This window comes from Balaenoptera acutorostrata, chromosome 20 (genome assembly GCF_949987535.1).
Source record: "Balaenoptera acutorostrata chromosome 20, mBalAcu1.1, whole genome shotgun sequence".
Classification (NCBI taxonomy): Eukaryota; Metazoa; Chordata; class Mammalia; order Artiodactyla; family Balaenopteridae; genus Balaenoptera; species Balaenoptera acutorostrata.
The window spans coordinates 10,737,897-10,761,780 of NC_080083.1; the positions used below are offsets into that span (position 1 = coordinate 10,737,897).

Below are 23,884 nucleotides of genomic sequence, written 5' to 3' on the forward strand. Positions count from 1 at the left end.
CTCCCAGGATGCACTGGCAGCGTGAGCAGGCTTTTATTTCCTGAGGGCGGGGAGAGCAGGGTCCGAGGTACAACCGGAAAAAGGTCCGGAGCGACAACAGTGAAGGACTGGGTGTACGGTTCCGTGGGTCCTTAACTTTGGATAACAACCGTGGTTTTCTTATCCTGCTAACACTATTTCTTTACGGTAAAGACGCGTTTCCCTTTCTCTGCCACAATAATAGTCGCTCTTCAAGGAAAGTATTTAATTTTGTAAAATTAATGAGGTGCACACAAACATTTGCATTATTTAATCCTCCAAATAACTGATGTTATATAGTAGATACTGATATCATCCCCAATTTACAGATGAAGAAACTGAGCCTCTGAGATGAGTCATTCAGATGTCACAAAATCTGAATGTTGAGAAGGATACTGGTGATCATCTTGTGTCACAGAAAAAGAAAGATATATCATATATTCTATGACAATCATACATTCTCCTCATAAAGTTGCTATCCCAAAGGACGTGGTCTGCTCCTGTAATACAAGCAGGGAAAGAGGGAGTCTGATGGAACTAAAATTGTCTTTTATCCTTTCTTTCCCAAAATATTCGTGCCAGACTCTCAAGTTCTTTACGGGGCTCCCAGCCCCATCATACACACGCCGATGAATGAAAAGATTCAGAACTCCAGCAGGAAAGTAGGATATGATTAGTTCCTCCTTCCCCTCCTAAATTCAAAGCTCTTAGAGGATTTGCTAATTCGCCACAGAAAGACCAGCAAGCAGCTGTTTGCTCTGCATACAGGAAAAGTGATTTCCAGAGAATTCATCATAAGCTTCAACCCATGTGAAGGACATCAGGCATCTTCTGAAGTTCATTTCCATGAGACTTGCCCTATTTATGAACCTATTAAAAATCCTCCTTCCCCTTTCCTCCAGGTCAGAGGTAATTTTCCTCCAGTTGCTGGTAGTATAGAGACCAGGGTTTACTGAAAATGTGCATGTTGAACTAATAGCAGATACGTATTCAAGAATAACTGACAAAATTTTAATTCCTTCTAAGTATTAATTTAGAAAGTCAACCCCAAATTAACTGGGAACAACTGTCTTAGTCTTTTCAGGCTGCTATGATACCACAGACTGGGTGGCTTATAAACAACAGAAAGTTATTGCTTACAGTTCTGGAGGTCCCAGCATGGTTACTGTCTGGCGAGGGCCCTCTTCCTGGTTCATAGCTGCTGCCTTCTTGCTGCGTCCTCACGTGATGGAAGGGGCTAGGAATCTCTCTGGAGCTATTTTGTAAGGCATTAATCCCGTTCATGAGGCTTCCACCTCATGACTTAAGCACCTCCCAAAGGCATCACTTCCTAAATACCATCACATCAGGCATTGGGATTTCAGCATGAATTTTGGGGGGGACACAGACATTCAGACCATAGCAATATCTGTTAGCTCTCAAATTACGGATTCTGAGTATGTAAAAGACAGGCCTCAGTCCTTCTTCCCAGTGTGCTTTCCAGAGTAACCTAATGGACGGGGACATATGCTCCAAATGATTACAAGAGTACCGGGTAGGTAATATAAATGAATGAAATAATCTCTTGATAGAGCAAGTGCCCTGTCTCTAGAAACAGCCACTAGTTATCTCTTGGCAGCAGGTGCCATGCAGGCCTGGTATTGCCAGATCCTCCAGGTTTTTTTTTTCAAGAAGAGCCCCAAATGAAGATTTTCATGCGAAATCTGTCAATTTAAAACACTGGCTCAAAAAACATAAAACCCCACAAAAACCATGGTGCAGGCAAAAGTAACCACATGCATAGGTAATTCATTCATAATCTCTGGCCTAATGACCCAGCTATTCTGCAGCTTCAAAGCTAAGTGGAACAAAGAGTTGAAAAATAAAATCCTATATTGGCATTAAGCAGTGTTACACACATTGCCCCCTCCCCCAATCCCTCATATTAGTAGTCTGAAACCTGCTGTCCCTCCAAAAGAAGTCTCTTGTGGTTAAGTGGCTTTCATATGCAGATGGTCATAAGCTAATAGCTATTCAAGGAATATCTGGGCTCTTCTTCTAAAAGGTGAATTGTCAGACACATCTCATTCTTAACTGCTCTGCAATGGTCCACGGATTTAACTAGCTGTTCTTACCATGACCATACCAGCTGGTGGTCATTGTTGTTGGCTGGCTGGTCGGACCACCAAACCCCTGCCGTTGATCATGTTGTTTTGCTCCATCCCACTTAGAGACAGTCATAAGCCTCAGCAACTAGGTACAAGCTTGCATGCACATACATTAATCCCTCTATAATTAAAAATACCAGATGATAGTTTGCTGATCAATAAACAAAGTATTTATTCAGCACCCACGTGCCAAGCACTGTGCTAGGTACTGTGGTGGATACAAAAATTTAAGACATGGTTCCTGCTCTTAAGGAGCTTACATTCTCATGAAGGAGACAAGACTAATTTACATGTACCAGCTAAGAACAAATATAATTTGGTGTAAGATTATGTTGCACAGACTCAAAGTGTCATAGGGATTCAAAGAACATAGGCAATGCAATAGGCCCTAGAGTCAAGGTATCTTGAGGAGCCAGGAATGGGGCAAGGCCTTGAAGAACTGAAGAGAATTAAGTTGAGGTCCCCGTTAGGGAGAAGTGGGAGTAACGTTCAGAGGAAGATAGAAAGTATGCATTTGATATGGGGGCTTACTAAGAAGTTACTGTGCATTTCTGAGCAGAGAAGTGACTTGATTATACAAAGTTCAACAAACTTAATGCAAACTTGTAAAATATGTAAGTAGCTTAGGGGATAGCCTACAGAACACTGAAAACAACGGCAGTATTGTGACTAGCTACACAGATGGCACTTACCTGTCAAAGGAAAACACAGCCACAACATAAAATGCAGGCTATGAAGGACAGATGACAATTCTAGGAAGCCCTTTACCCAACAAGCCAATAGCGCCAATATTTCCTAATTTCATAGGCCCCACAGACAGAGTGAGGGTTTCATTACCAAGAATCCAGGACTTGGGTGCTCTCTGCTTAGAGACTACACAAGAGGTATGAAAGATACTAGGACATACAAGAGTGACACAGAGAAAGAACAAGTGCAAGAGAGAAACAAAGAGAAATCCATAGTGAAAAAAACACAGCAAAATGTATGAAGTGTATCTCCTATGGAGATGCAATTTGCACGTCCATTTTTTTTTTTTTTTAATGAACGTATACTGTATTTCTACAACAAAAAAGCTATGCCTTAGGTGTGCTTTTCAGTATTACTGGCGGAATTCAGGAATCTTTTAAATTCTATGTATGTCAGGTAAATTGGTCACAAGATTCCATGTATCAAATCTCGCTTTTCAGTTGACTTGCATTAAAAAGAAGTGTGTTCTGGAAGAACCAAGATTGAGAGGTAAGCTGGGGAAGAAGTGAGGACTTTTCCTTACGTCCAGGTGAGCCAAGGTATCCAGATGCGCAACACCGGGCCGGGGATGGTGGTAGTGGGACCGGCCACTCAAATTAAGAGGTCAGTGCTTGGAAAGCCAACTGCATAGGACACAGTGTAGTAGCACAGCATGGCATCCTGCCACTAGGAATTCTCATCCCATAAAATTGGAGAGACCAAAATCCCATAACTGACTGCATTTAGGCCATAAACTCAAAATGTTTCCTGTTTTACCCAGTCATCAGTATGTTTAGACATTCCCTACTTAAATGAACACTCAGTGAATAGATTTTAGGATTAAAATTTCACCACAGAAATTCCATGAATTGGATAACTCAAAGTTAACTAAGGGAGAACAAATTTAACTAGAGAAACCTATTTCTAGCCCCAAAACAATGAAAAACAAAACAAAACCAACCTTCTAATTAAAAGCTTTCTTGAACAAAGACAAGACAAAATTTAAGAATCCCATAAGGACTATCCGTTCTAAGATTGGCATTTAAAGACTTTTTTAAAGCCACTTAGGAAAAAAAGCAGTCCCATTAACCCACGTTCCATAAAATTGCAACAATCATATTCAAAGTTACTGACTAGCAGCATGTAAAGTACGTATATTAAATTCCATTACTTATGTATATTCCATTTAAAGATATTAAAATACTTTTCACTTCGCAAATGATCTGAAAATTCCCATTTAAGATGTTTATTATGTTTAATCTAAACCTCATGTTCATCTTTCTGAGGGAAATCTCACTCTAGAAAGCAACCACTTAGCCAAGCTGGAACTATTTGGGAAATGTTCCCGGGCCTACATGCCATTTATTAGAATGATTTGAATTAATCTCTTTCCTGGGGGTATTCATTCTATTCCTCCCGGTTCTCTGAATTACTTAGGCAGTGTGATAGTAAACCTGCTGAGCCCCCAGGAAGTGAACATCTTGGGTAAGTACTTATTGAACCACTGGCATTAAGTGCCAACTTCTGTAGACCTGTCTGGTTTCTACCTGGTTGGGAAGGTACACCAGGTACTTGTCTCTGAAAGCTTCTTGGCTTTTCATGAAGCAAATGATAAATGTTCACCAGACAAAGACCCAGGAAAAATGTATCCCTGCCTAACTGGTACCCGCTCATCTCAAGTTACAGTCTAACCTGTCTCCCAGGTGTAAAGAAGACCTTTCTGTTGTTTTCTAAAACGGTGGCCATGACCTGCCTTTCCCTGGATATTTCCGAGCAGAGAAATGCAGAGTAAATAAATGAGACGGTACATTAGCTTCGCGCCTACCTGACTCTCCTACAACAGAATTCCTGCTGCTACTAGATCCACCCTACCCTTTTTCTCCACCACGCTGTCTGACAACTTGAAGTTTTGTAAAACCCAAACGGAGAACAAACTATCTGGACAACAGAAACAAATCTTCCCACTGGAGCTGGCATTCTGGGTTAGTAAGTTGTGTACACAGCCATGGTGTCTCAGCCACGTATTTCCAATCTTGACATGAAATCCAGTCGAAAGCCGTGAAGACACAGGAAGAGCAGGCACGTAAACTGCTCTGAGTGAAGACCTATGCAGGAGAGCTAGGAGACACGGTGATAATTTAAAAGATCACACACAAAAGCTTTAATTCAGTGAGAGAGAGATGGAATTCAGTTTTATTTTGTCCTCTCTGAAACTTCCATTTACACCACGGCCTCGTCTATCAAAGAGGAGGAGGAAGAGGAAAAACTCTGCCCGTCACCACACAACTCAAGTACTCAGGTACTTGTTCCTTAGAGGCAGCAGGCTATTTGTGTCTCCAGTTTTTTGGCTCCAAGAGATTACACTTTCAGTACCAGTGTAGTGAGGAACCACTGGCAAACTGCTGGAAATGTCTTCTGGATTAATCAGTGTGTCATTTCATAAAGTGCTTCTGGAGTCAAAATCTTGTCAAGCTGTCAAAAGTGTCCATACTTTTGCAACACAAAGGATAAAAGAATCCCAATGGGTATGTCACTGAGTCCTTCCCAGCTGGGTCTCGTTATTGGCACTGCCACTTTAGCCGCCGAGGCGCTGGCCCTCACCCCAGGCAAAGCCTCCTGGCCGCTCCTCAGGTAGTGGATTGTAATTTGGATCTTCATCTGGTGTATCAAAAATAGCCTTCCTAAAAGACAGCCAACAGATATAATTTAGTCCCAGAGTCATCTTAGGTCCTAAATGCTACTCCAAGGTCAAAAAGATCCCATGGGGTTTCCACCAATGGACAAGCACTACATCTGCCTACCAGTGAAACAGTTCCATATTTTGAAGGGATTCATAATTATTTCGCATTTACATTAACTTTTACCTCCTTTACTAATTTTTACTACAAAAGCAATACATGTAATTGTACAGAAAACAGGAAATATATACGAGCAAAACATCCTAAATCCCCAGAGGTACTGACACTTTCAATATTCCTCCAGAACTTTTATATATGTAATTTTACAAAAGTTAGACACTACTTCTGTTTTGTAACCTTTCCCTAAATCTATCATGAATGTCTCCCCACAACCAAGGTATCACCCAACATCCACTGACAGATGAATAGACAAACAAAATGGTATATACATACAATGGAATATTATTCAGTCTTAAAAAGAAAGGAAATTCTGACACATGCTACAACATGGATGAATCTTGAAGACACTGTGCTAAGTGAAATCAGCCAGTCAGAAAAGGACAAGTACTGTATGTTTCCAATTATATGAGATACCCAGAGTTGTCAAATTCATGGAGATAGAAAGTAGAATGGTGGTTGTCAAGGACTAGAAAGTAGAATGGTGGTTGTCAAGGACTCAGGGGAAAGAAGGAATGGAGAGTTAATGTTTAATGGATACAGAGTTTCACTTTTGTAACATGAAGAGTTCTATGGATGGAAGGTGGTGATAGAAGCACAATGTGAATGTACTTAATGCCACTGAACAGTACACTCAAAATGTATAAGATGACAAATTTTATGTATACTTTATTGTAATTAAACTTTTTAAAAAAATTAACAAGTTATTCCAAGAAAAATCACACAGAGCATAAGAAGGGATAGCAAATGTCCAAAAGACTTTTAAAATACTACTATATGGTCATTCAAAATTTCCTTAAAGAATTAACCATTAAAGAAGCATCCTCTATTTGCATTCATGTTTTTAACTGTACTTGCCCACAGCTGATGAAATTAGATTACCTGAAAACTCCTGTTTTATACTGGGGTCAGAAAAAGCGTCTATATTTCAATATGAGCTCCTTTAATTCTTACAAATTAACAATAAACAGGCACTAAAAGAAAAATAAAGAGCTGAACAAACAATTCAAAAAGGAAATCCAAATGGTTAAAAAACATGAAAATGTTTGCTCTCACAAGAATTAAAGGAAAGCATGTTAAAAACTGAGACCCCCCCCATCTACTTCCCAAACATTAGGTAGGGCAGAACAAAGCAGGTGTCTGTGCGGGGGGTGGGGGTGGGGAGGGGTGGAGCCACGGTGGCCCAGAGCAGGGTGGGGGTTAGGGGAGCAGCCCTGCATAGGGAGTCAAGAGCCCAGCTGGGGCATGCACACATGGAGCTGGCCTGCTGCAGGGTGTCAGAGCCCGAGTAGGGTAAGGAGGGCACCCCCATAAGAGGGCAGCCTGACACAGGGAGTCTGAGGCAGAGCAGGGTGAGCAAGGCATCCATATGGAACAGGGGGACACAGTGATGAGAGACTGGCTACATATGGGGGTATTAATTAAATAAGTAAAAACATTAATGATAATAGGAATCGGGTTTCTCACTATCAGTGAGAATGGGGAAATACGGAAAGGGGTGGATTGTCATGAAATAGAATACTACTCAGCAAAAAAGGGAACAAATTACTGATACAAGGAAAACAATGAGTTTCAAAAACATTATGTTGAATGAAAGAGCCCTTATACAAAGGAGTATATACATACTATATGATTCCACTCATGAAGTTGTAGAACATGCGAAACTAATCTGTGGAGGGACAAAATCAGCGTAGTGATTGTTTCTTGGGGGAAGGGTGCAGGGTTGACAGGAAAGGGGCTTGAGAGAACTTTCTGGGTAATGGTAATTTTATCTTGATAGGAGTTTGGGTTACACAGGTATGTGCGTTTATGAAAACCCGTTAGTCGAAATCCTTGCGATTTGTGTATTTTGTTGTATATAAACAAAGAACTCTAGTTAGGGATTTCCCTGGTGGCACAGTGGTTAAGACTCCGCACTCCCAATGCAAGCAGCCCGGGTTTGATCCTTGGTCAGGGAACTAGATCCCACATGCGTGCTGCAACTAAGAGTTCGCACGCCACAACTAAGGAGCCCGCCTGCTGCAACTAAGACCTGGTGCAACCAAATAAATAAATTTAAAAAAAGAACTCTAGTTAGTGATACACATTCTAAAATATTTAGAGAATTAAGTATACTGGAATGGAAAGATGGATGGAGGGATAGATAGATGTACAAAAAGCAAGAATAGTAAACTGTTAATTGTAGAATCTATGTGGTAGGTAAATGTGACTGTATAATTTTTTCCACTTTTCTGTAAGTTTGGAAATTTTCATAATAAAATATTGGAGGAAAAATATAGAAAGGAAAAAAAATTGAATGAATCATGTGGAGTTGTACCAGAACTGCGAGTATCCGTATAAACCCAAGTTTTAAAAATACATAGATCTGGGGCTTCCCTGGTGGCGCAGTGGTTGAGAATCTGCCTGCTAATGCAGGAGACACAGGTTCGAGCCCTGGTCTGGGAAGATCCCACATGCCACGGAGCAGCTGGGCCCGTGAGCCACAATTGCTGAGCCTGCGCGTCTGGAGCCTGTGCCCCGCGACGGGAGGGGCCGCGATAGAGAAAGGCCCGCGCACCGCGATGAAGAGCGGTCCCCGCACCGCGATGAAGAGTGGCCCCCGCTTGCCGCAACTGGAGAAAGCCCTCGCACGAACCGAAGACCCAACACAGCCAAAAATAAATAAATAAATAAATAAAATCAAGTAAAACTTTAAAAAAATAAAAAAAAATAAAAAAAAATAAAAAAAAAAAATACATAGATCTGAAAACATACATGTATATACACTCATATGCATATGTATATAATTCCCTTGCTCTGTTCATTGAGAGGACTTGGGAGCAGTAATACTCCAAAAGCAATAAGCACATTTGCCGCCCAGACCTTGGCTTCTAAATACCATTCTCTACTAAAAAGGAACTAGGGCTCCTTAAAGAAATAGCTGATTCTACAACTGTGTCAAGAAGAGCACAAGATGAGCCTGGGATATCTTGCTGGGCCAGAAAGTAATAAATTGGTTTAAAAAAAAAAAAAAAAGATGGGAGCATGTTGAAAAGTACTTCAAAGCCAGTTTAAGGAGGTTCCCCGTGGCCAAATCTGGGACAATATAAGCATCAAAATAAACAACAATAATAAGGGATTATAATCCATGAATAAAACATGAAACCATGGATTCTTGCAGATATAAATGAATTGAAATTTGATAAGAAAAAGGATGTTTACGTAGTCTCAAAGTACCTCTCCACAAAACACTTAATTACAAAGGGGAAAAAAAGTAACTTTGCAGTGGAGAAGCCCTGCAGATACCTTAATCAAGTAATCAAAGTGATTACCACCACTTTGGCAAATTCAACCAATTGAAATCCTGTGCCAATAGGCTGCAACCAGAAGAACGCAGTATCACTTCTCTGATATTCCTGCCACAGATGCAAAACCTGAACCTAAATGTGAGGGAACATCAGACAAACCCAAATTGAGAGACATTCTACAAAATGGGGTTATAATCTTCAAAAACATCAATGTCACGAAAGACAAGCTAAAGCTGAGGAGCTTCTCCACACTGAAGGAGACTGAAGAGACATGGTAATGAAGTGAAACACCTGAATCTGAACTGCATTCTTCTGCTATAAAGAACATTTTGAGGACAACTGCCAAAAGTGGAATTGGGTCTGAGGATTAATGTTTATTTCCAGATTTTGACTATGTAAGAGACTGTCCTTGTTTACAGAAAGTGCACATTAAAGGGGGTCATGGGGCTCTCCCACATTTGATGAAGATGTGGGGAAATGGACACATACGTTGCTGGTGGAAATGTAAACCTGCATATCCATTCTGCATGGCGGTTTGGCAATAAACTGAACAGCTATTCTACTTGTAGGAATTTATCCTTTGAAAATAATCATGGATGTGTGCAAAGGATGTGCTGCTACACATGCTATATGGATGTGTAGCTACAGAATGTTCACCACGCCAGTCATGGAAGGAAGAGCAAGAAGGATGTCAGTGTCCATTGATAAGAGGTTCGTAAATCGTGCTCCATTCATATCGGGGGTATCATGCAGCTGTTACAATTTTGTCAGACATTTATGATGGAAAAATGATTATGATATATTACATTAGAAAGAAGCTTATGAAATAGCATTTTTTAAAGAGTACACAGATAGTAAAAGGCTCATGAATACATATCAAAAAGTTAACAGTGGGAGCCACTGTTATATCTAAATGGTGGGATTATGGAGGATTTTACTTTCTTGGTTTTGCTTATTCTACAATCAACATTTAATAATAAACACATTTTATTCCTCAAGTGAACCCTTTTTAATGCAGTACATCCCAAGGACACAAAATTCTGGCATAGAAGGAGGTCCTATAAATCAAAGCTCTACCCTCAGGAAACTGAGATGTGAAAAAGGAGAAGGGACTTGCTTAAAATCACATGGCTGGTTGGCAGAACAAACAACCTATACCTGGTTTCCAGCCCAAAGCTATTTCCACTCTATGTCACTGTTTATCTCTATCACCTGTTTGGAAGACCAGACGTTCCACCTTTAGAAATCTCCCGCTAGTCGGTTTTGCCCATTTCGCTACTTCACCTCTCTCACCTCAGACAGCATCCTTCATGAATCCAGGAGGCTCCTCCCTGGGGCAGGAGGTGCTGGTGGTCAGCGGGGACAGCAATTACCACATCACCCTCAGGACACCTTGAGCCTCCTGCCGCAACTCTGGCATGGTCTGTTCCTACCCAATCCAATTGCTCCTCAACGGCAGCCAGATTGCTCAATCTCCAAATATTTACTGGCCTGAACTATGTGTGCTAGGAGCCCCGGTTTATCTGCAAGGAACACGTAACCTGGTGTTAAATACTCACAGAATAGATGGTGTTTTCAAAATTCTTATTCCACCAGGTTGATTGGGAAATACATCTTCCAAGAAAAAATATATGTGTCCAACTGCAATACCTAGAGTCAACCAGAAATAAAGGATGAGGGAGAGGATTAGAAATTTGATTGCAGGAGGCTCTACCAACAAAAATTTCTTCTCTTTAGGAAGAAATGTCAAATATACTTATTAACATCTTGAAAACTAATATTGTAGTCTTTGAGCATATAACTATCAGATAATCCTATAACAGCTGTATATGAAGGCCAGGCAGAATTAACATGAAAAATAGTGACAAAATAAGTTTGCAAGTAAAATAATAGAAAAAGTAGTGCTAAGAGTCTTACCCAAGAGGTCCACAATGATTGAGTTCCCCAACAACAAGGAAAAGCCCATGAGCACCCAGGGTAGAAAGGGGGCCTGGAAATTGAGAAGGCCGAAGAAGTTCATGCGGACATATGGGTTCCTTCGGCTCCACACGTAGACAAGCATTATTGTAAAGGCCTGGCCCAAGAAGACTAAGCTCACAAACAAACCAAAAAGCTAGCAGTTGGCATTAAGGAAAACAGCAACATTAAGTATAATAGGGAAGACTGGGCAAGAGAACTAAGGATTGTGTTCTAACACAAATCTGAATTAGGAAAGGCGAGCAGTAGTTACATCTTTAGGGAAAAAAAAGCCTGAAAATAATTACCCAGAGCCATCAGGCAAAAACCTGCTTAGGCGACAACATCTGAATTGTTGCTAATTCAAATTAATATTCTGCTTTCATGAAGTTCTTGCCTCTTTGGAATATGTGTTAATTCCTTGGTCAGTAATCACCATGAGGACCTTTACAAAGGCGAATCAAGCCAGCTGGAGCAAAACCATCTTGTCAGACAGGGCTACATCCAAGTCTGGTACTCAGTTGACAATTCTTTTTTCAAAAAAGTAATTTATTTAACTAATAAGAAACTACTGTATAGCACAGGGAACTCTACTCAATGCTCTGTGGTGACCTAAACAATGGGAAGGAAATCCAAAAAAGAGGGGCTATATGTATACATAGAGCTGATTCACTTTGCTGTACAATAGAAACTAACACAACATTGTAAAGCAACTATACTCCAATAAAAATTTAAAAAAAAGTTTTGATGTTGACCTAATAAACGTCTTAACAACTTAGTTTAAAAGTAAAGTACACCCATCAACAAGACTACATCTAAGATACTTAATAGTAACCCACCTGGGTTAAAAGTTCCTCTGACTTGCTCACAGTAGAAAAGCATCCTGTCCAACCTCTAAGCTTAGAAAAGCTGTCACATAAAGTACGCTGTAAAATAAATAGGAGCCTGAAGCTAATATCTGGGGGGGGGGGGTCTACTTTTATCTGTTCATTCCGAGTATCTAGTGAATTTTGGGAGACAGATGAAAAGCTTTAGGAAGAGAGAGGGAGTTCTTTAATATTTTCCTGTATTTGTTCTATTTGTCGAAGGATACAGTCATTAAGAATCCACCAAAAAGGAACATAAATACAAAGTCTGCTGTCCGACCTCGGAAAGAGCCTTCTTCTAGCATTCGACAGTAACGATATCTTAAGTTCCAAGTTAAGAAAATGTTAAGCACACAAATATGAAGAAAGTAAAATTTAATGTATCACTTAAGTACACCTGGACTTCACTTTATGTGTAAGAAGTCAGCCTTTGTTTCTATAAGAATATTTATGAGTGGTGGTATGGTTGCTTCTCTTTTACCAGGCATTTTAGGCAAGGTGAAGAGAAGACCGGCTCCATGTTTTACAAAAACTGTTCCTGACGGGGGAACTAAGCCAGACACCACATAAACATGCTTCCCGTCACCTACTACACCTTTTCAAATTTGTACTGTTTTTCCCATGTTCACCCACACCATAATCTACACCATCCTTGCTTTTTCACAACCTAATTTGGAGGAAATCCCCATCAAGAAGCTTCATGTAATAATCTGCTTTTTCAGGCCAGGGAGTTAAGCAGTGCTATACCTCAGTCAATAAGGAGGCATTACAATGAAAAAATTTAATTATTAGAAACTTACCAGAATGATATACCATACAGAAGACACAGGAATCCATCCTAGGGCAGGAATCCTGTCACCCCTAAAAGGCCCTCTGTCTACTGCAGATGAGCTGAGCTGTAACTCCCCTCTTAATCCAGAGGGTCAGGGTGCAGGAGAAATGCCCTGCTCAGTGGCCCCAATTACCATCTGATCAGAGCACAAGTCTTCCTCTCTTTCAACAAACTGGAACACGGCGAGCCCAGGAGACATGGCACTGTCTTTCCAGCCAGTAGAACCAGCAACCAAGATCCAAGGAGATCTCAAGTTCTCCATCCCCCATGAACCCACTCCCAGGTTGTGTTTTATCACTTGGGGCCCGCCAGTGTTATTTTGTAAGTACGCCTCAATTAAATCACTTCTGCTCTCCCTTGTTCAGATTTGTAAGTGGCTTATGGGCAGAAATGTAAACATTTTACGGTTAAATACCTCCCGTTTGAATAAACAGTGACCTACAAACACCCTCAAAACATTACTAACTGACCAACTATTCTGTGTATCACTGAGCCAGTAGCCAGAAGTTACAGCTAAGATGGTAACAAAAATAACAGGATTAATAATTTCCAACTTAATATTGTATCTCCTAAGTAAACCTAAAGTTTTTATGCTAACCCCACTTAGTAAAGGATACAGAAAAATCATGTTAAATAAAAAATTGAATCCAACTGGCCCAAAAAATAAGAAATTGGTGATTAGCCTCCATATCTGTTAAAAGAAAAAAAATCAAGAGAAAGACAGATTAAGTAAAATATACCAGGAAACATTTTTATAATAAGACGAAGGAGATATCCTATGACTACAAGGGTTGGAAGGCCATGAATAGGTGATACTATGTCTGAACTCAAAAGTGAGGCACACAATCTGACACTGAATTTTTGTGCTGCTTCAGTGAAAGACATCACTTGCCCCAGGAAATTTCTAAGGATAGTAGGACAGAAAACTTGAAATTGTGATTCTTTCTTTTTTTTTTTTTTAAAACCCATACCATATGGTCAGGCAAATTATGGGAAAAGTTTGATGGAAAGACTAGATTAATTTGCAGAATAGGAAACAGTGCTTTCATATATGTAGTATCACAATCTAATGAATAGTCTCAAGATATGAAAGGAAAATTGCAGGATCTAATATCAATTGCTAAGAAATGTTTCTATATTAGTCGTCAGAAACATCCAGAGTGAAGAGTAACTCTAAAGCAAATATTCAAGTTCTAGTCTGAACAAAGAGCCAACTCCCTATAAGTAAAGACCTAATACTTTAACAATTAGAGTCTAATTGGTAGATACACAGACACTCATTTTCAAACCCTGATACACTCTTACCCACCCAAACCATCCACGCCTGCAATAAAAACAACTACTTACAATGATAGAACACTTAACATTTAAAGTGTTTTAAAATATTCTGTTCTCTCATGTGACCTTAATTATCCTGTGAGATGAGCAGGTCGGCACTACCATCCCCATTTCACATATGAGGAAAGTAAGAGACCTGGATGATTTTAAAATGGCCTGCCCAAGGACACACAGCTTGTATAGGGAGACTGAACTCAAACTTAGAAATCCTAATTCCAACTGCAGATACGTGGTGTCAAGAGTTTAACCTCAGGGGCTTCCTTGGTGGCCCAGTGGTTAAGACTCCATGCTTCTACTGTAGGGGATGCGGGTTCGATTCCCCAGTTGGGTAACTAAGATCCCGCATGCCACATGGGTGGCTAAAAAAACTCCCCAAAAACAAAAAAACAAGAGTTTAACCCCAGGCAAAATCACGTCTCGTTTGTTTGGATGGAGCTATAGCTCCCAGAGAAGGCCACGTGAGTAGAGGAGGAAGAAGAAGGTGATAAGGGTCCACAGGTCTGCTTTATGCATCATTTAATACTTAAGAATTGGTAACTATTAAAGTTGAAACAATTCAGGATCATTTACTACATACTAACTGCATCCAGGATTTTAGAGTCCTCAACCTAGTGAGGAGACAAGCATATAAATAAGTGCAAGTATGAGATGAGAGATATAAAAAAAATATTTACAGATACCCTAAGGACACAAGGGGGGATGAACCTGAGAAGGCTACACAAAAGCTGCATCTTGAAAGACAAGCTGGAGTTCAGTGGGTATAAAGTGAATGAAACACATTTGGGACAGAGGCAACAGCAGGTGTAGAGACAGAATTACTGGTTTTGGGGTCTCTCTCTTACTCCAACTATAGCCTATATGATCATCCTAGAACAGGAAAACACATCTCTCTTTTACCACTCAAATTACTGGAAAGGACCATCTCTCACTGTAATTTAATACGCTGGCATGTTGTCTTAGATGTCAGTCTTCTGGAGTTCTGTTAGGATGATGTGATCCCTGGAAGATGGATCAGAGCGCTAACTGAACTGAGTCTCTGAACAGGACCATAGCAGTAACACCGAGGTGGTAGGTGTGGTACATGGTGGTGAGTGCACAAAATAAGGGCGCCCTGTGAGACTCTCCCTGGACAGCTAGCTGATCAGTCTCCTCTCAATCTATAACATTAACTTTGAACCAGTGATTCCTAAATACAGGAACTGGACACATCAAATCAACACCATGCAGGGAACTTTAAAAATAAAATACAGATTCTTAATTCCTACCCTTGGTGATTCTGATTTGGTACATGATGAGAGGCTTGAGAATCTCTTAAAAGTTCCAGGCTGCAAGAATCACTGCTTTGTATCCCCCCAGCCACCCCCCTCGCCCACCTCCATAAGCCTTATAATCAAGTATTCCCACTGAATTCTTTGAGACAGTATATGACAGGATTAGCTACTAAAATGCAAGAAAAACAAGTTTAAAAACGGATACATTAATGGCGGTTGTGATGGACCACTTACTTGAAAGTGTTTAAAGATTAATTCGGGATTGAAGTACAACTGAAAAGGTGTGATCAATTCCAACTGCTAAAATAGAAAAAGAGTTTCTTCAAGGAAGTCAATCAAGAAACAAAATATCATCATTTACAACAAAAGATTAATAGGGCCAGCAATTTCCCGCTCTCAGTCACTTAGGCTGAATCATTTAAGGCTTTCTTCTTAGGCTGGAGGAAAAGGTTGGTAAAGAATTGTGTAGAATTGATACAATTCTTTGTATTCCCCAATACCTAACACAAAATAAAAGTCTGTTTGATGTTTCAATAGTTGAGGGTAATGTGAAGGTATGGAAGGCAGGTGGTGATATCTTAGATACAGGGCAAGTAAGAGCAGCTGCTACGAATCTGCCCAACACATGGGCACCACCTGAAACAACTGTGTGAAGCAACAGAATTCACTCAAAAGAACCAAGACTCAATACCCTGCCACCGTGAGGGCTGGGTGCTTCCAGCCAACCTCTATCACAGACTCTATTTCAAGACTTTCCCGCTCGACAACTTCCAGCATTCTATCCTCAATATCTACGTTTCTCCAGTAAGCGGACCCTCCTTCCACTAGTCACCCCAGTATCATTTGGCCACCTCAGGAGTTCTCAGACACGTTTCCTGGGTGGGCGGCTCCCGCAGCCCTGACTTGGTACAGATCCTGCCTTTATCTCTCAGAAACTGACCCGCAGTCCTGATCCTCCAGCCCTCTTGGAGTAGCACTCCCGTCTAGGGTCACCGGATAAGCACTCATGGGGCCACTCCGAACCCCAAACTGAACCCTGTATGCCACCACCCACCTTTGAGACCAACCCCTCTGAGCTTCCCGGAGGCCCAAACCCGTTTCCCGAGGACCCGGTTATATCCAGCCCGGATAATGAGAAGCTGGCGCTGCAGCTGCTCACCACAGCGGCGGTGGTGAGGACGCAGGCGGTGGTGTAGGCGCGGCTGACCGGTGGGATCTGCAGGTACTCCAACCGGAGGCTCTGGTACGCCATCTTCCCCGCCGCCGCCGGCCCCCCCCCCCCCCCACTTCCCCTTCCTCCAGTCTGTCCCAGCGGCTGGGCGGGATCGGGGCGGGATCAGGGCGGGATCAGGGCGGGGCCCTCCCCTTTACGCTGCTGCCCAATCAGCGCTGCTCAGTTGGTCAGCCACCAAACGCTAGAGCCCGAATGAAAGCACACCCGCCAATCACGAGTTGTGTCTCCGCGGCGGCCCAGCCTCGCTTCTCCACCCACCTACGTCGCGGGAAAGAGAGTGAGTACCGGTTCCTTCCGCCAATCCCCGCAGGCCACAGCTAGCTTTCCCGCTCGCCCCCTTTCCGTCACCAATATAGGTTGCCCCCAGACAGCCAGCCAATCAGGAGCGCGGTGTGGCATCTTGCCCTCGCTCTAAGGCACCTAGCGGTCGGAATTTGGGGGAGTCAGCGGCGCCGCCTATCTCTGGCAGCAGGCGGTGGTTTAAAGGAGGTGGCGGGAAGCCGGTGTTTGGTCGAATTCGTCACTCTCATGGTCGCTTGGGTAAGTGCCACGGGGCTGCATTTTCTCTGAAGAGGAGCGAGAAGGGGTGTGGCACAGGCTGAGGCCTCATCGCCGGGCGCTGGAGCAGCCAGATAGAGCAGTGTCTCCGGTGGGCCGCGAACCTCCACTCTGAAGGTTCCGGCATGCAGCGGGGGCGCGGGGCCTGCCGGGAGCCAGTCCTCAGGCCGGAAGTGGTTCCTGCCCCGTGGTTTCTGAAGCTCGGGCTATTCTACTCGCTGAGGTGTCCTGGGCACCTCCCGCGTTTCACCTGTAAATATCGATTGAAACCGTACGCATCCTGCCCTCAGGAAATCTAAGGCTTGAGGAGAAGATAGGCCCGTGCTAATAATATCCTAAAGTAGGACTTGGCCAGTGCCCGAAGAGAGGTCCTGATGGGAATTCAGAGGAGGGGTGGGTCCCCAGGGAAGTGTATTTAAACTGACCCTTGGAAGGTATTTCTCCAGGCATCTTCTCCTGAGGGAAAGACATCACAGGGAAAGGCCATAGCTTGGTTTGGTTGGAACAAAGAGTAGTCAGATCATGGCAGGCAAAGTTAAGAATATTATACTTTATTCGGTGGGTTATAAGGAAGCCCTAAAGGTTGTTGGAACAGGGAGTGGCCTCGTCTGGTAGTATATAAGGAAGGAATTAAGTAAAAGGCTGGAGAGAGTGGTTTTTTTTTTTTTTTTTTAATTAATTATTTATTTATTTTTGGCTGTGTTGGGTCTTCGTTTCTGTGCGAGGGCTTTCTCCAGCTGTGGCAAGTGGGGGCCACTCCTCATCGCGGTGCGCGGGCCTCCCACCACCGCGGCCTCTCCCGTTGCGGGGCACAGGCTCCAGACGCGCAAGCTCAGCAGTTGTGGCCCACGGGCGCAGTCGCCCCGCGGCACGTGGGATCTTCCCAGACCAGGGCTCGAACCCGTGCCCCCTGTATTAGCAGGCAGACTCCCAACCACTGCGCCACCAGGGAAGCCCCGAGAGTGGTTTTTAAAAAGGATATGAATGGGTAATTTACAGAAGGAGAAACCTGAAGAGTTAATACGTTTCGAGTGGTGCTCAACTTTACTGGCAGTTGGAGAAACACACATTAAAATATTTTTGCCTACACTCCAAACATCACCCTCACAGCCTATTGATAAAACAGTGCTGAATGTTTTGCTTACCCTGGTAAGCAAAACACCTTGACAGAGCTTTGGCAGAGTCTTGTAAGGATGACAGGCAAGATTGGAGTTTTTTGAGAATCGCAAATTTGGTTTAAGGTGGATTTTTCAATTTGGAGGCTTGATTAGGATCGGGTAGAGCTCATGAAAAGCAGTCCAGCATTGGTAGAAGCAGCTGAGGCGAGGGTTTCAGAGAATCTTGCTGTACAGATTGTTGGTGCTTAGCATTTCAGAGTTGATCAGTCTTTCCGGGGGCTCATAATGAACAATCAAGCCGTCTGGACAATGAAAATAATGTAAACAGTAAGCTGTTTGGGGAGGCAAGCAGACCGTCGGTAGCTGCAGTCCTCAGTGTCCAGCCTGTGTGGGGGTTAGATGGTTTTGGTTTTCAAAAAGCAACACTGTAAAACAATTTTACAAGATTGGCAAAAATAAGAATTTTGAGTAATATCAAGTGAAGGCAAAGACATGAGAAAGAAATTCTCATATACTGCAAATGGGAGGGTAAATCAGCCTAGCTGTACTCCTACCCCTAGTGTTCTGGAGAACATTTTGGCTGTATTTAGTGAAATTATGTATGAGTAAACTCTGTGGCCCAGCAACTATGGACAGTGGACACATGAAGTATGGTATATGCATATGGTAAACTTAATGGAATACTTCAGTTAGAACCAATGAAGTGGGGCTTCCCTGGAGGCGCAGTGGTTAAGAATCCACCTGCCATCGAGCCCTGGTCTGGGAAGATCCCACATGCCGCGGAGCAGCTGGGCCCGTGGGCCACAACTGCTGAGCCTGCGCGTCTGGAGCCTGTGCTCCGCAACAAGAGAGGCCGCGGTAGTGAGAGGCCCCGCGCACCGCGATGAAGGGTGGCCCCCGCTTGCCACAACTGGAGAAAGCCCTCGCACAGAAGCGAAGACCCAACACAGCCAAAAATAAATAAATTTAAAAAAAAAATGTAAAAAAAAAATGTAAAAAAAAAAAAAAAAAAAAAGAATCCACCTGCCAATGCAAGGGACACAGGTTCAATCCTTGTTCCGGGAAGATCCCACATGCCGCAGAGCAGCTAAGCCCGTGCGCTGCCAACTACTGAGTCTGCGCTCTAGAGCCCGTGAGCCACAACTACTGAAGCCCACGCACCTAGAGCCCGAGCTCCGCAATAAGAGAAGCCACTTCAGTGAGAAACCCGTGCACGGCAACGAAGAGTAGCCCCTGCTCGCTGCAACTAGAGAAAGCCGCGCACGCAGCAATGAAGACCCAGCGCAGCCAAAAATAAAATAAAATAAAATAAAAAAAGAACCAATGAAGTAAAATAACAATGAAGTGTAATAACATGAAGTGATTGCAAACATAATGTAAAGCAAACCATACATAAACAAAACTGTATTTTTCAAGACTATACAGTTGACCCTTGAACAACGGGGGGATTAGGGGTGCCAATCCACCCAGCAGTCAAAAATCCTTGTGTAATTTAGAGTTGGCTCTCCATATATGCAGTTCTACATTCACAGTTTCAAGCAACTGTGGGTTATGTAGTACTTTATTTTATTTATTTATTTATTTTAAATATTTATTTACTTATTTATTTTTGGCTGCATTGGGTCTTCGTTGCTGTGCATGGGCTTTCTCTAGTTGTAGTGAGCGGGGCTACTCTTCATTGCAGTGCACGGGCTTCTCATTGCGGTGGCTTCTCTTCTTGTGGAGCATGGGCTCTAGGCACGTGGGCTTCAGTAGTTGTGGCTCTCAGGCTCTAGAGCACAGGCTCAGTAATTGTGGTGCACGGGCTCAGTAGTTGTGGTGCACGGGCTTAGTTGCTCCGCAGCATGTGGGATCTTCCTGGACCAGGGCTCGAACCCGTGTCCCCTGCATTAGCAGTCGGATTCTTAACCACTGCGCCACCAGGAAGCCCCTGTACTTTAGTATTTACTACTGAAAAATATCCACGTATGACTGGACCTGTGCAGTTCAAACCCATGTTGTTCAAAGGTCAACTGCATGTCTAAAACCTCTTAAAGATGAATTAAAATTAAAGATGAACTGAAAAGGCATACATTAAAACACTGGAGTAGGTTCCTGTGGGAGATGAAAGAAGAATAAAATAAGAGAGGACATAGCATGGACCAAATATAGAGTGCTATGAAATAGGAAGTATTATCACTTCAATTATGCATATGTGAGGTCCTTAAAAAGGAGGACAGAGTGGTTAGTGAAGGTCAGATGATGAAGTTCCTTGTAAGCCGTGTGAAAGAGTTTGAAATTGATCCTGAAGGCATAGGGTAGCGTTGAAATTAAAATCCTGTTAATCCACAGAATCCTCTCCACAAGACATAGAAGAGAAAGCAGTTTTATTACTGAATAAGCATATCTGGATTATAATGCATTATAGGTAATCTGTGAATGAGATTACAAAGACAGAAAGAAATTCTACCCTATTTTATACAGCTAAACCGTTACAACCATTCTATTTTTAGCCATGACATAAGTTCTCAAGATTAACAGCATCTTGTCCCATAGAAAGATTTGACTGCACCACTTGCTTCAAATTATTTCATAAGGTTCATCCTAAATTCACCTGGTAATTGAGGTAGCCATTTGTTTTAGCTAATGACTTTGCAGGAATAATGAAACTATCAATACTTTTATTTCTATGACAAGTATATGGTTACAGCTCAGAAAAAGGTCCCTAGGTTAAACACCCACAGTGACAGGGAGATAGGAGTGCTATTTTCCTAGATGTTTACATTTGAAAGGAATGTCCCCCAGACCCTTGAGAAAACATCAGGCTTGCTCAGCTTCTAATGGGATATTTTTCAGATGGCAAGGTTGGAAGGACAGGGGAGTTGAGGACCTTGGCAAGGGAGCCGTTGAAGTGATGGATCATGGAGCTTAAAATGGAGAGAGGAAGAAGTGAGGTGGGAGAGACTGAGAGCTAGAAAAAGAAGATCAGACGGCTGAAAGTCTTGAAGATGAAGGTATAATATGAATATGTGAATGAGCGTTGGAAGACTAGCATATCAGGTTGTGGTCAGAAAGTAGGAGCAGCTGGGGAAGGAAGTTACAAATATCAATTGCCACGTGGCTAAAAGAGTGGAGATGAAGATCATCGAAACTCAAGAAACTGAGTCTCTAGGGCATTGGTAAGATCATCCATGTAAACTTGAACGTTGTCTGGGATGATAACAGAATTCCGAAGGCTGATCCATAGGCCAGAAGCCTGAGTAACTGAGAGGTGAGGGAAATGGACAATGAGGAGGAAGAAGGGAGGTTACAGGCTGATGGAAAGAGCCTCAGAGAGGCAGGGTTTGTATCCTGTTGCGGATGAGTGAGGCTGGAAGTAGCATCAGGTATCAAGGAACATAAGCTTCATATTTTTTTGTTTGCTTTTCTATCTGTAATGACATTTGTTACTTTCATCAGATGATTTTTTTGAACACAAATGAAATTTTTTCTTATTACATTTGCAGATTTTTCACATTCAAAATTAACAAAACAAAATAAGCCAAGATGTCTGTTGATCCGATGACCTATGAGGCCCAGTTCTTTGGCTTCACACCGCAAACTTGCATGCTTAGGATCTACATTGCATTTCAAGACTACCTATTTGAAGTGATGCAGGCTGTTGAACAGGTTATTCTGAAGAAGCTGGATGGCATCCCAGACTGTGCGATTAGCCCAGTCCAGATTCGTAAGTGCACGGAAAAGTTTCTTTGCTTCATGAAAGGACGTTTTGATACCCTTTTTGGCAAAATGGAGCAGCTGTTTTTACAGTTGATCTTGCGTATTCCCCCAAACGTCTTGCTTCCGGAAGATAAATCTCAGGAGACGCATCCTTATAGTGAGGAAGAATTCCAGCTTCTCCAAAAAGAAATTGAACAGTTACAGGAGAAGTATAAGACTGAATTATGCACTAAGCAGGCCCTTCTTGCAGAATTAGAAGAGCAAAAAATTGTTCAGGCCAAACTCAAACAGACATTGTCTTTGTTTGATGAGCTTGAGAATGTTGGCAGAGACCATGGGACTAGTGATTTTAGGGAGAGCTTGGTGTTCCTGGTCCAGAACTCCAGAAAACTACAGAATATTAGAGACAATGTGGAAAAGGAAGGCAAAAGACTGAAAATATCTTAATGTCTAAATAGTAAAAGGAGTTTGTCAGAAGGTGGAATGATAAGGGGTTTATATCAATGACCATTCTGATCCTAGTGAACTGTGTACTTTTGGGGGGTCTCCTTTGTTCACTCTTTCTTGTATTCCACATCCTCCTCCTTTTTGGTCCACTCTCCTGAAGCACCTGTGCACTACCTTGAACTGATCTTTGAAGCATCTGTGCTTAGCAGCCTCTAATGGGTGGGAAGGGATTCTTGGTTCAAAAACGACTCATTTGGGGGCATGACTGAAGAAGTAAAGCTTTCCCTGGCCATTCAAAGATATTTGTAAAAGTTGTACCTTGGTCATGAGTCCTCTGTAACCTTGATCCTTTTGCCTTACTCTTTGGATGAGACCAAATGAGAAAAAGGTTAAGTGGGCATCTTCTTTATTAACCAGCCACTGCACTGCGGAACAGCCAACACAGACTGCTTGTTCTTGCCCAGTAACTTTTCTCACACAGGGACTTTAATAACTCGTTCAAGGAAGCAAGTAGCAGAAAAAACAACTATGACCTTTAGAAAGAAGAAAGAAGTTATTTTGTTTCTAAAATAAATTCTTTCCATGATCAAGGCGTTGGTGACGTTAAAGAGTTTACTGTCTTGGAGCCCAGCAATGGAAGACATTGGACAAAAAGGAAGCAGATTTCACTGGCATAGAAAAGGAAGCCTGGAACATATCCAATAGCAAAATTTATATTAACTGACTATATTAGATATTTATACCATTTTTTTTTCATGCTTCAGTTAGTTTTGGAATCTGCCTTGTACCTAATATTTAATTAACTTATTTATTCACACTCATAAGCATCAAATATTTAGTACTCTCAGTGATAAATTTTAGCTGTGTCTTGTGCTTAAATTCAATGGAGTCTAATATTTCCTTTTGTAACTAATCCATGTAAAATGTTAGATCACCCAAGGAAAGGGGAGAAATAGCAATAGTTGCTCTTAAGGTATTACTTGCCTTCCACGTCTTCCTAAAGAACAGGATTTGGAGTTTCTCCTTTACATAGAAGTGTAACTTAGGGTATTAATATTTGCAATTAAATATTCATCAGTTTAGGAAGCCTGTGTTTACCTGGAATATGTTTATTATCAAAGAGTCCTTTTTTCCAATCCTGTACATTAAATATATATATTTTTAAAGCATTGATCTGTGATTTTCTGCTGTATATAATATCATGGTATGCGTCCTTCAGTATGACTTTTTACCCAAATGATCATTTCTTTTTATTTTTTATTTTTACATTTGGAGCTTATTTAAAATCTCCTGGTGTAGTGGGTTGAGTGGTGATCCCCCAAAAGGTATGTCCATGTCCTGATTCCTGGAATCTGTGATTGTGCCTGATTTGGAAAAATGGTTTTGCAGATAAAATTACGTTAAGGATCTGGAGATAAGGAGGTCATCCTGATTTATCTGGCTGGGCCCTAAATACAATGACAGATGACTTTATAGAGGGAGATTTGAGACAGACAAGGAGGAGGCCTTGTGACCACAGAGGGAGATTGGAG

At 42.1% G+C, this 23,884-nt stretch overlaps 2 protein-coding genes across 11 annotated transcripts; one reads left to right on the forward strand and one right to left on the reverse strand.

Moving 5' to 3' along the window:
* Positions 1-5,061: 5,061 nt before the first annotated feature.
* Positions 5,062-16,933, reverse strand: DERL2 (derlin 2). 9 transcript variants are annotated; one of them, XM_057536112.1, is made up of 7 exons: positions 16,816-16,933; positions 15,531-15,596; positions 13,305-13,378; positions 12,083-12,176; positions 10,951-11,146; positions 10,593-10,683; positions 5,062-5,568 (listed from the first exon to the last, which is right to left on the reverse strand). In XM_057536112.1, the coding sequence occupies exons 1-7, from the start codon at positions 16,927-16,929 to the stop codon at positions 5,367-5,369; spliced, it is 837 nt and encodes a 278-aa protein (XP_057392095.1). In that variant the 5' UTR covers positions 16,930-16,933; the 3' UTR covers positions 5,062-5,366. The 9 variants fall into 9 exon arrangements, with proteins under 9 accessions (XP_057392095.1, XP_057392097.1, XP_057392098.1 ...); XM_057536114.1 differs by lacking the exon at positions 16,816-16,933 and adding an exon at positions 16,456-16,574; XM_057536115.1 differs by lacking the exon at positions 16,816-16,933 and adding an exon at positions 16,456-16,566 and having other exon boundaries at positions 15,531-15,593.
* MIS12 (MIS12 kinetochore complex component) lies at positions 16,931-23,487 on the forward strand. 2 transcript variants are annotated; one of them, XM_057536119.1, is made up of 3 exons: positions 16,940-17,070; positions 21,042-21,199; positions 21,692-23,487. In XM_057536119.1, the coding sequence occupies exon 3, from the start codon at positions 21,732-21,734 to the stop codon at positions 22,350-22,352; it is 621 nt and encodes a 206-aa protein (XP_057392102.1). In that variant the 5' UTR covers positions 16,940-17,070; positions 21,042-21,199; positions 21,692-21,731; the 3' UTR covers positions 22,353-23,487. The 2 variants fall into 2 exon arrangements, with proteins under 2 accessions (XP_057392101.1, XP_057392102.1); XM_057536118.1 differs by lacking the exon at positions 21,042-21,199 and having other exon boundaries at positions 16,931-17,070.
* The last annotated feature ends 397 nt before the right edge of the window (positions 23,488-23,884 follow it).